Consider the following 13,220-nt stretch of genomic DNA (forward strand, 5'->3'; position numbering starts at 1 on the left):
TCTGCCTTCCCCGGCGCTGGAATCGCAAGTTGATGGGTCTGTTCTGCAGCCAGGAGTGCTCCCCAGGCGCTTCTCACCTCCCCTTAAATATGGAACTTCTGTCTATTTCTGGTTCTGCGGTAGCTGTATTCCTCCTTAATGTGGAGGAAGATGGAGGGTATCAGTCTAGGCCTCCATCTTGGCCGTAAGTCTCCCTCATTTAATGAATTTGTTATTGAATATCTTTTAGTACAGGCCTAACTGAGGGATACTGCAGGTTCAGTTTCAGACTATCACAATAAAGTGAGTTGTAATCTTTTTGTTATAGATGATTAATGTAATCCTTTAATAATACAGATTTGCCAAATGTAAATATGAGATAATGCATTATGTGTGAATTCCATCAGTCCCTTTAAAATAAAACAAAATGGATATAATGGCTCATCCTTTTGGCAGACCACATGGGTGGTCAATGACCTGTCTAAAAGTTTGCTGACCCTTTCTTCTGCTTGACCTAGTCTACTGTTGAACAATCTAGTGAATTTTTCAGTTCAATTATTGTGTTTTTCAGCATCCATTTTGTTTAGGACTTTTAAATATTTTCTATCTTGAGGCAAACAAACATAGGAGCCTGTCAGAATGAGGAGACGGAGAAGTATGGCCAAAAGGGGGGACGGATCAAGGTTTCAGTGGGAGAACTAAGCAATGAGGAGAGAGCCAACCTAACAGATGAGAAGATAGACAACCTAACAGACACAGAATTCAAAACACTGGTGATAAAGATGCTCACAGGCTTGACAGATATGCCTGAGTATGGCAAATGCATAAGAGAAGAAGTGAAGTCTATGCTAAGTGAAACGAAAGAAAATCCACACAAAACCAATGGTGAAGGGAAGGAAACCGGGGTTCAAATCAATGATTTGGAACATAAGGGAGAAAAAAACAGTCAACCAATGCAGAACGAGAAAGCAAGAATTGAAAAAAATGAGGGAAACTTCCCAAATTTTGCAAAGGAGATGGACATACAGGTCTGGGAAGCACGGAGGGTCCCAGGCAAGCTGGACCCAGAGGGGACCACACCAGGATGCATCATGACTGAGATGCCAAAGGTGAAAAATAAAGAGAGAGAGTCCTGGGGGCAGCAAGAGAGAGGCGGAGAGTTGCCTACTGGGGCATGCCTATAGGACTATCAGCTGTTTTCTCAGAGGAGACTTTGCATGCAGGAAGGGACTGGTAAGCAGTATTCAATGCGATGAAAGGCAACCTGCAACCAGGACTACTCTATCCAGCAAGGCTATCATTTGGAATGAAAGGGCAGATGAAGTGCTTTCCAGACAAGGTAAAGCTAAAGGACTTTATCATCACCAAGCCATTATTATATGAAATGTCAAAGGGACTTACTTAAGAAAAAGGAGATCAAAGCTATGAACACTAAAATGACAACAAACTCACAACTATCAACAACTGAATCTAAAAAATAAAAACAAAATACAACTAAGCAAACCAGAATAAGAACAGAATCATAGTTATGGGGATTATTTGGAGGATTATCAGCTGGGAGTGTGGAGGGGGAGAAATGGGATATGGTGCAGGGATTAAGAAGCATAATCGGTTGGTACAAAATAGACAGGAGGAAGTTAAGAATAATATAGGAAAGAGTAAAGCCAAAGAACTTATATGCGCAACCCAAGGACATGAACTAAGAGGGGTGGGATTGCTGGAGGGAAGGGGGCTACCGGACAGAGGGGAGCAAAGGGGAAAAAATTGGAACTACTGTAACAACATAATCAATAAAATATACTTTAAAAAAAGAAAAATAAATATTTTCTATCTCTGTTGAAATTTTCATTTTGTTCCCTTGACCTTGGTGAGAATCTTTATGACAGTTATTTTGAATTTTCTAACAGGTAAATCATATAACTGCTTCATTATGATCAATTTCTGGAGATTTATCTTGCTCCTTTGTTTAAAATATTTTTGCCTGATTCTTCATTTTTCTTGACTGTGTGGGTGTCCTGTATTAGACAAAGCTGGTACTTCTCTAGTCTTCATGAACTAGCCTTGTATAGAAGACCTCCATCAATCAACCCAGACAGTCTGGGGGCCTCTACCAACTCTTTCCCTTCCCAGGGAGAAGCAGGCAGTTGTGGTTTTTGTACGCTCACTCTCTGCTAAGAAGGAAGGGAGTTGTGGTCTGCTAGTCCAAACCACTGTGTTTGCCCCCAGAACAGCTAGATTGTGCCATACCTGTTGGAGCTCCAAGAATGGAAAGGCAGATGCCAGTTTTTTGGGGTAGCCTAGGAGGATGCATGGATCAACTCTTTCTCTACCCAGGGGTAAACTGAGAGCTGGGACTTTTCATCACTTCCTCTGTGCTGAGGAGCAGGGTAGGATCTATGGCATCTACGAGCCTACACCAACATCTACGTTAGGCTCCACCAGCTAGACTGTGTCAGACCTGTCAGAGCTCCCTCGGGAAAGCTGAGGTGCTAGACACAGGACGCAACCCCTCCCTCCCCTGGAGAAGCTAGGAGCCTTTTTCTGTTCATATGACTCTGGCAAGTGGGTGTCCTGAATCTCCCTATCCGCTTTAGTGAGTCTGGTTCTCTGTTTGCCCAGGATGCAGAAGCTTTCAATTACTTTCTGAATTTTTCACAAAGGGAATTTGTCTGTGAGTTGTTGCTGAATCAGTGCATTTGTGGGGAAGGAGATTCCAGAGCTTCCTACTCCACCATCTTGCTGACATCATTCCGTCTTTCCTAAAATATTTTTCAAAAGTACTTAAAAAGTGGTCTGTTTAAATTAAAAAAGTGATTCTTTTTGAAATAATGTTTTCTAGTCTTATCTGACAAACCACGTGGTATAAAAAAAAGGGTAATTGTGGCCTTTTATAATAATAAACATACCATGGCAAAGTTGAATTTTGTTAGCTAATTTGTTGTTGTTATAATAAGCAAATACGAGTTTTGATTTGAGGTAGAGGAAGGAAGTATAATTACAAAGCATAAGCTACTCAAAATAGGCCTGCGTAGGTGCTGAAATGGCTAGACTTATAGCATCTTGAGTGCATGAGGTATTTGGGGTGATAGGCTATCTGGGAAGAGGTTGACAAAAAAGAAGATATAGGAATTCCAAGTACAAACTCACTTATTCTGAACTTTTTCTAAGGATTGGCTCTACACCCAGGAAATTAAGAAGAAAATTTATAATATAATCTTTTTGAGCTACATAAGCTTTTGCTACCATGACAGAGTATTCAATAACTATATCTTGAATAGTAATATTAGGGATTAGGAAAGTCTTTATAGACTGGTTTAAGAATCTAATCATGGGACAACATTTTATTGAAAAATGTGTTTTAAGTCACAAGCAATAAAACTTTGAGAATATAACTCATTCACAATAATCAAGGGCTACCAGGAGACCCAAATCTAAGTGTACAAAAACAAAATAATAATCAGGGCACCTTTGTGCTTTACACACTGATTTAATACAAGCAAATCATTGACTAGCAAGAGTCCCTCTCATTTCTGAGTCGATTTACAAAATGCACACACACACACACGTTTCCTTACAACATTGTAGGGAGCAAATGCAAATTAAGACGTATGACTTACATTCTTGGTAAGAATTCACTCAAGTTTAAAAATATAATTATCTGACCTTCCAAAATGTCTCCAAAAAGGAATGCCTAGTCTCTTCATGTAACAAAGTCCATTTAACATAAATGGTTTAATGTCTAGTCCAAGTCGCTTATGTAATATGTTAGGTTCAGTTCTCTATTTCACTTGGCAATGATAGATTTACTTATCATTTTAGATGATACCTAATTAAAAAGAGCAAAATCTGCATTTATAGCATTCTAGGGCTTATAAACAAACCACTGAATGTTGTTCCAATGTTAAGTTTTACATCAAGTTTCATTTTATTTATATTACATAACTTCTCCCAAGCAGCAAGGAAAAAAATAATAAGAGTTCAGCTTGGGATATAGAAAGCTCCAAAAGAACATCACTCCAGTGTAACAATGATAAAAAGCTGGATTATCTACAAAATTACAAGCTTTTTTGAAGTCATCATAAAGTTGAAGTTACAAGAGAAATCAGGCAAACTAAATTTCACAGAATGACAAAGCCACCTAAGGACAGGCAGGACACATAACCTATCTCCTGTTTGGTAGAGCACAGGCAGGAGAGGCAGCTGCCATAAAAGCAGGTAAGAATGAAAGTTACATTTTTAATAAATCATATAAAGGTCATATATGAGCTAGCATGAGAGTTTAGAATGACTGGGGGCCCAGACACTAGGGGAATCTTTCTCCATGGGTCTCACCAAGTACTTGTGAGAAAGACTGGTGCCAGGCTGGCAGGGCACACAAGAATGAAACCCTGTGACTTCCTGCAACCTTTGTCTCATATGAGGGAAAAGCCTTGAGTTGCTGTGGGAATGGCAGGAAACTCCCATCCTCAGGGTTTATCTCTGGAGAAAGAACAGATGTAACAGGGCAGCAGTAAAAGGTGTACCTCAGGGATGGGCAGGAAATCTCCCCTGTTCCAGCTGTGAGCCTTGTACTAAGTAACAAGCAAAGGCTGTCTACCACTGAGTGAGGGCAGAACACCCTTCCAGAAACACTGCTGGTGAGGAAGGAAAAGCAAAAGCCATGGTCCTCAGTGGGGGAGTCAGGGAACTTGTGTGGGGCCGGGACCCCCCAGTCTCACAAAGCAGAGGTCCATCGCCACTGTGGGAGGAGCAGGCAGGCTGAGAAAGCTTCATCCCAGCCCTGGGAGAACAGGGACTGCCAACACAGACTCTGGAGGAGAACTGAGTACCTCTCTCTGCCTCCACGATAAGCCTTACACAGAGGTAACAGCAGTAGCAGTAAACCATTCAAGGCGGACTTTGAAACAAACAAATAAAAAACTACAAAACACGCACTGCATACACTGTAAAAATGAAGAGAATGACTTGATTTTCACCACACATAATGGAGGCTGGAAGAAAAAGGAATGAAATCCTTAAAATGGTGAAAGAAAAAGAAAACAAAACTCGACTCTAGAATTACACAATGAAAATATTAAAAAATAGGGGTGAGAGAATGTTATTTTCAGAACAATAAAGACTGTGACAATTTGCTGCCATTAGACCTGCACTAGAAGAATTGCCAACGAAAACAATTTAGAAGTTTCTTAAAAATGTGCAACAAGTTCCCCTGTGACCCAGCGATTCCACTCCCAGAGTGTATGTTTACACAAAGGCTTGCATGCAGTTTTATTCATAACAGCCTCCAACTAGAAACAACCCAACAGCCCATCAACAGATGACTGGATACATAAATTGTGGTAACTGAATATTATTTACTAATAGAAACGAAAACTAGTGGATTATGCAATAGCATGGTTCAATCTCAAAAAACATTATGCTGAATTTCTTGAAAGAAGTCAAAAACAAAGGGTGTAGATTATGAATAGCTCTATATAAAGTACTAGAACTGGCAAAATTACCGTATTTTTCTTTCCAAAGACACACTTCTTCCCCTCCCCCCCGCAAAGTAGGGGAAAATGTCTGTGCATCTTATGGAATGAATACTGTGTCACAGACCGTGATGTGTATTACCTGACCTGTCAACGGTGGCGACAGCTGTTAGAAGAGGGAGCGGAGGGCCCGCGCGAACCCCCTGGGGACGCTTAAATGTCCCACTTTACTGCTGAATCTCAGGGTGTCTGGTCAGTATGAAGACAGCAAAGAAAGTGATATCAGTGATTGTGAGCAACTGAGCTTCATAAATTCTGACACTAGCGATGATGAGTTCTTGGGGTTCCCAGAAACTAGAAGAGTACTTGAACCTTAAAGTCTCTCCTCATTTGTTAATGACAGTGATGACGGTTCTTATTCCGCTGTTGACTGCTGTTCACTTTACATGGCTGAAATATTATTGTTATATTTTATTAAATATTTTAGTACACCATTTGGTTCAGAATATTTTTTTTCTTGTTTTCCTCCTCTAAACCTAGGTGCATCTTATGGTCAGGTGCATCTTATAGTGCGAAAAATACGGCAATCTATAGCAATAGAAATTCAATTAGTACTTACGTGGGTAGTTAAGGAATAAGTAGGTGACTGCAAAGCTGTCTAAGGGAATTTTCTGGGTGTTAGAAATATTTTTTATCTTGATTGGGGTAGTGGTTACAGAGTATACACATTGTTCAAGGTCATCACTTTATATAAATTATATTGCAATAATATTGATTTTAAAAACAAGTATTATCTTCTTTTGAGCTATAAAACATTACCTGTATAGATCTGTCTTGTTATCAAACCAATCTGATAAGACTCGAAAGGTAAAGAGGGGAAAACGCTGATGAAGAACATGGAAGCTCACATTTTCAAAAGTGTAGTTAGTTAGAGCCACCTGAAAAACAGAGACTCCGTTATAATAATGCTTGTATTTACATGCAAATTTGGTTCTAAAAGATCCTAAATGTTCCTTCGGACCTTTATAGTATATATCAAAGCTACTTGCAATAATTTGTGTTACAACTGAATTACAATGTAAAACTATGTATATATATAGCCTACTGGACAAAAATGTTTGTAAAAAATTAATATTTAATTGGAAAAAAATTTGACCTGCTAAGATTCAACTTGGCCATATAATACTTACTTAACAGATCCCAGTTCTTACCACTTCCTTTTCTATTCTATGCCAATACAAATAATGACAGACATAAGCATTGTTAAACAAGTTAATTTTTTGTTCTTTCCATATTTACTGTTTGGTCCTTGATCACATGCTGATTTGAGGATGAGTTATTTAGTTAAAGGCAGGCATTCATCCTGCTCCCAAGAATTACATCAATACTAAGACCCAATAAAAGGACATTATGGAATCAATTTCATTCCAAAACAAAAGATTAAAAAGGATATTGCAGAAATGTTTCCCCATCTTCAAATATATAGGGATAAGCTGTGTTAATGAGAAAAGAATATTAAAAAATAATTCAAATTCATAAAGCATACATCTAGTTAGATGGTCTCTCAGAAATACCCATAAGACACAATTTAGACAATGGCAAGAGGCAACTGATTAATGTTTCTCTCTCACATCGATGTTTCTCTCCCTCTCTTTCTCCCTCCCTTCCCCTCTCTCTACAAATAAATAAATAACATCTTTAAAATCTTTACTTTTCCATGCCTACAGTCCAGCAAGCACAAAACAGGGACTGACTGTTAAGCTCATCTCAATGTACTGACCCAAAGTGGTCTTACTGTATCTTCAATTTCTATTAATCTCTAGAACAAGTGTTGGAATGTAGTATACTTCAGAGTGTACAAACACACACACCAACACAGAGCTGTAAACTTTGGAATGAGACTATTCTAGAGTTGCCATTATAAAGCAGGTGCAAATCCATTATCTTGTAAATAACCCCCCTCCCCCCCTGCCAAATCAGTACTGACCTGAAGTACTTCTCTCAACAATAAATAATTCATTTTATTATCAAATCCCATATTTGAATGACTCTTTTACTTGCTAATATTTTCACTTAGTTTTTAAAAATTTCCATTTAGTTTTATAGAAAATGGAGCCAAACATCTGATCTCAGGTAGTTGCATGATTACCTAATTGATACAGAGTATATTTAGACTAAATCTGAACTTCTCCTGCAGTATACATCTTCATTAAAATAAAAAATAAAACTCATACAGTTCTCTCATTAGGGAAAAATTTAAAGTTTGCCATGTAAGTTGACCTATGAGGATTAACTATAGAGGATTTTATGACCTCAAACTAAACAAATAAAATCTTAGAAATGCATCCCCATTATCTGAGGCAGATGATAAACCTATGTTCTGGGTTGATATAATTTCAAATAGAACAATTTCATAAATTAGATTAAGACTATACACATATTATAACCTTATATAACAGTCGCTCTACTTTAGCTTTTCTTGGGTGCCACAGAAGCATTAAAATGCACAGCTATAATCTCAGTTATCATAAAATTAAAGGAAAGAAACAAGAACTCTAAAATTAAGATAATCCATTTTCAGAATGTTCTAATCTTCAGGGAGTGATTTACTCTAGAAGTTGAAATATGAATCTAAAATCAAATTAGGAGTTTGTTACTTGTCTTAGGCAGAAATCTCAGTAAGTTAATGGACTTTATAGATCAAAGGCAGAATTGATATAAAGGAGGAAAGTGTTCAGTGTTTGTCCATTATTTTATTGATAATTATTTTGAAGTCATTAGGGGTTCTTGTGCTCTGATAATATTTTAAGAAGAAAACAACAGAAAATTATCCTCAAGCAGACACATATAGTGTACATTTTCAAATTAGATGAAATATGAGCATCAAACTTTAGGCTCATGGCGCAAAGAGGAAATAAAAAGAAAAATGGGAATAACTGAATTTAATATAAAGGACATATTTTCTTATCTGAAAGAATTATTGTGTGATAATGCCCAAGGAGTAACAGAGGGCATGCTTAGATAGCCAGGATGGTCACAGTGAATAATGAGTACGTAAGAGAAAGTCTACACACGAAAAGTTTCAAAGAGGAGCAGGACAAAATAGAGCTTTCTTTTAAATATAAACATTTTATCTGATATAATCTAAAGTCCAAAATCTGAGAATAGACAAATTTAAAGTAGGTATTGTTTTTACATTTCAGTAAGAGAAATCGGGGAACTTCAAGGATGTTACATAATTTAGGATTCTCTGACCTTACATTTTTGGTGAAAATTGTTTTTCTGAGTAATTGCAAATTAATGAGATAGTTTGTAAAATTCATACTACCAAAAATCCTTATCTGGGCTCCCAAAGTCTCAGCTGGGTGCTATAACCAACTATTTACAAATACTGTCTTTCCAATTTACCGTATTAGGCTGACCCAGTTTTTAAATATCTTTAGTTTACAAAGTTCCTTCCTATATCTAGACTAAATTTTTCTTACTGTAAGAAATAAAGAAATTCACCTGAATGCAACTGGCCTTAAGTTAAGAAGTGATTTAAGTGCAAAAAATGATAAAATTATAACATTCAATACATACATCACATTATTTTATGATAGCCTTAGATTTTCTAACTGCTGTTACCTTAAACACATAAAAAAATTAAAATTCATCAATAACATTGATGAATAGCTGCGTATTTTAGAAGGTAACTCTACTTAAGTATAATAAAAATAATTCACAAAGACACATAGGTTACATAGTAAGCTATACTAATACTCGCTAATAACTAAAATTGTTATATTGAGCTAACCTCTTATTTCCAAACAGAATTTTAGCTAAAGCACCTTACCTCATTTCTCATGATTCGCCAAAGATTTAGTGTAATTCGGCCAACGATATTTATCTCACTCATTGTATCTGATCCATAGTCATCTCTTTCAGCTGCAAATCTGTTCTCAATTTTGTCATCTGTAGAAATGAAAACAGACTGCATCGGGGCTCACAGAAACCAAATTTCCAAGCAAATTATGCCAAAGAAAGTGAGAAGAAAAATTAAAGATGAAGATTAAAGATGAGATGTAATTCACAGTCTATTTTGTTTAGGCTTTTTGTTGACATCAATTAATGATGTTCATATTGAGGATGAAATTCTCTTAACAGTGTATGGAGATGAAGAGTGCCTCTTACAGCAAATAGAGTTCTGAGCCTAGTTTCTTAAGTGATGAGTTTATTAGAATAGAAATTTAAAGGTTTCTCTTACATAACACTGGGCATATACAAATGTTGACTAGAGGCTCTGGAATAATAAATATATTTACCATCTATTGAATAGCTATTATGCTCTCAGAACTTTACTAACATTACTCATTTTATTTTAATACAATCCCTTTATTGTTAGTTTACTTTTTATTTTGTACTGTAGTAAATTGTACTAAGAAACGTTTTATCTTGCTCCAGGTCATGTAGCAACAGAATCAGTATTCTACACCAGGATTACCTGATTCCAAAGACTATGTATGTACACATATCACCCCACTATTCTTTAATTTAAAAAGATAATATTTGATTTCTTTCATTTAACAAACATTTATATAATGTTTACTATGTTCTCATGTTTTAAGTACTTCACAATTGCACTAAGTTCTATTATCATCCCCATTTTACAGATTAACAATTTGAGGTATGGACAGGAGAAGTAACTTGCTTGACATCACATAGCTAGTTAGCAGCATAGCCATGATTAGAAGGCATGCAGTCTTTCCACAGAATCTGTGCTCTTTACTATGCTGCCTCCTGCACCAGGTCCTTTTCTATTGTACCTTGCTGCCTTATAAAGATGGTTTCAGTGTGATTTTAGAAGAATACAAGCTTTCATTCACTCTTCTGATCTGAAGTCATATCTTACCTGTTACAACTAATTAAACTAATTAATGAGTACACCTGAACACTCATGCTTCCTCTCCTAAAACCTATCCCAAATGAAATGTTGAAAAAATTGAGGCATACCACTCAAGGGATACAGAAGCTACAAAAAATTCATGCAATGAAAAACTAAATGTAAAGTATCTCTACCTTTTTATTCCAAGCCTTTGCAAAGCTCAAAAATATTTACTGTCCTTGAATATTTAAGCTTCAACTTTTCCCTTTACAGTTACTAATAGTTAAGATATTTTATTGAAATCATAACCTCTCCCAGAAGGTCTCTTGGTTAGTTTTTACCAATTCTGTATTTGGTCTTTTAGCCTCCTAAAAGTATATTCTAGTTTGTCCTAGTTCAACTTGTGGGCAGCCTTTAAAATGAAGTTCTTAAAAATTCTGTAGTCATATAAAATTTTTAAAAGTGCTTTGTAAACTATAATTTTGATATGACTCTCATTATTGCACCCCTCTTAAATCAGAATCAGGCTTTTGGGGAATAGCCTAAAGCACAGAACCAGACAAATAAAATTACAGTTATATTCTTCATAATCATTATGAAGACTATCTCATAATATAGAAGAATACTTAAGGTGAGTTGCTGGATGAAGGAAGCATAATAAAAAAGGATCTATGTATGATAAAATCATAAAAAAGAAAAACATATATGTATATAAAAAATGACAAAAGGAAAAATTAAGTATATTAACAGTATGTGTAGTAGTGAGATTGGGGTATTTTTTTCTTTGACTTTTCTTGATTTTTAAATTTTTCTATAATGGAGTTATGATAATCTAGAATTTACAAAATTTAGCGTTAAAAATTAGGAACAATAGTACTTTTAAACATCTTGTCTTTATTTACTTTGTAATTCGCTCTTTAGCTGAACTGTAAAACGTTCACAACGCTACGTACCTGGCACCCGAGAGATCATCTGACATAAGTCAACACTTAAGGCAGCAGCCCTTTGTAGGAGGTAACCCCAGGAATGCATCTGAATCTCATAGCCGAGCAGAATATCAGGATCATACCTAAAGAAATAAAAAAAATTAAACAAGAACCATACGTTTAAACTTTTAACCAGAAGAACTGTTCCTTCATGACATGAAGTATAAAAATAAAAATCTATACTCTATAATTTTTCTCAGATGAGGAAGGCATTATACAGCAGTACTTACAGAATTTCTATACAGGAAGGAATGGGGCAATTAGAACTCTTGATTTGAAGCTACTTTTATAAAGCAAGCACAGTTTTTACTCAGACTGTGTATTTATTTGATGACTTGGGAAGGAGGTTGATAGAAACTGGGGTGGGAGGGAGGAATTACCACTAAAGTATATGAGTGAGGGTGTGATTGATAATATAATGCAGGTAGGGGCAGGATGAATGAAATGTAAGGGCATTTGTGGGCAGTGTATTTTGAAAAGATTCCTCCGGGTCATTCTGTTGCCACTTCTCAACCTCTCTAACCTATACTGTCCTTAAACAGTTTTTATGCTGAGAAAGAAAAGTAAAATGTCTTCCACTTCTCACTCAATTTTAGTAATGACTTGGTCCACACATAAAATAAAGCCTCAGTAATGACAGGTTTGTCCTTTAAATTTGAGAGGAAAGTGACTCAGTTTAATGAAAGACTGAACTATTAATAGGGGTGAGATTATTGTGGGAAAGAGAAACATCAGAAACCAGGAGAAAATGTGCTCATTACGGTCATAGAGTTGCACTGGTAAACTGAACTAAAGATCTGCATCCAACTCAGAAGGAGCCTCATTGAGGCTCTTCTTAGGACTTCCATGGACCGACATGAAAAAACATGTGGGGAAGAGAGGAACTGATTACAGTCATAAATTGAGAGCAAATGCTATAGTAACACTATTAAATTAGGAACTCCACATTAGTCTGATTATTGCACTGTTTACAAAAGCAAACAAAACAAAACAAAACCTCACAGGTGAAACATCACAAAAATTTATAAAGTTGGGTTTTACATAACTGCTTATAAAGTCACTCTAAATTGTAGGATGTGCAGATTACATCACTTAACACCTGAAGTATCATCCAATGCCTGCAGTGCAGAATTACACTAATTTATTAATGAAAGTTATATATGGCTGCTTTGCAAGTCTGCAGTGTAACAATGAACCGTGGTTACCAGATATATTTTTAGAACTGGTTTTCTAATATTGTATACTTCCACAGCTACTTTCTTAAAATGGGTGTTGAGTGGCTTTAGTTCTTACTTATAAGAATGTCACAAGAACGTCACATTTTCAATCCTGGAAGATTTAAGTGGCTGATATTAAAAGAGCTAGGCTCAAACTTCTGCCATGGTATTCTTTTTATTTTTCCTATTCCTTAAAGGCCCTATCAAAATATATCCTATAATGTAAATTTTAATATCTGGTGATGTGCTTGTGATCCACTGTTACACCACAGACTTAAAGAATGAAGTCCTCAACTTGTCATGAGGAAAAGATAACTTTTATGATCTATGTACTTTTCTCTAAGCAAATAGGGTTGAAATTTCTAAGAAAACCACTTAATTTAATAAACAACTATTGATCAATTTAATAAAACAGTCAAATGGACCTTTCACCAACCTATAAAAGTAGGAAGTGCCACGTGGTGGTATTATGGAACCAAGAGCAGGACTGGGGCATGAGATGGAGAAGCAAAAGAAAGCGAGGCAACATGCGATAGTGAGGTCAATGCTTAGTCTCCGAAATCAAAGGCTTAAAAAGTAGGTTTAGCCCTGGCTGCTGTGGCTCAGTGGATTGCGCACCAGCCTGCGAACCAAAGGGTCACTGGTTTAATTCCCAGTCAGGGCACATGCCTGGGTTGTGGGCCAGGTCCCCAGTTGGGGGTAC

General features: G+C 36.4%; 1 protein-coding gene across 2 annotated transcripts in view; it reads right to left on the minus strand.

Annotated features, from left to right (window-relative positions):
• The window catches only part of REV3L (REV3 like, DNA directed polymerase zeta catalytic subunit), a 151,306-nt gene that overhangs the window by 29,167 nt on the left and 108,919 nt on the right, over positions 1-13,220 (minus strand). For both annotated transcript variants that reach the window (XM_090279762.1, XM_090279761.1), the window contains 3 exons: positions 11,268-11,383; positions 9,286-9,404; positions 6,270-6,388 (listed from right to left, as the gene is read on the minus strand). In XM_090279762.1, the coding sequence (XP_090135888.1) occupies positions 6,270-6,388; positions 9,286-9,404; positions 11,268-11,383 (354 nt within the window). The remainder of the gene's footprint in view (positions 1-6,269; positions 6,389-9,285; positions 9,405-11,267; positions 11,384-13,220) is intronic.

The sequence above is a fragment of the Furipterus horrens genome, unplaced genomic scaffold (assembly GCF_987537825.1).
Source record: "Furipterus horrens unplaced genomic scaffold, mFurHor1.1.pri manual_scaffold_6, whole genome shotgun sequence".
Lineage (NCBI taxonomy): Eukaryota > Metazoa > Chordata > Mammalia > Chiroptera > Furipteridae > Furipterus > Furipterus horrens.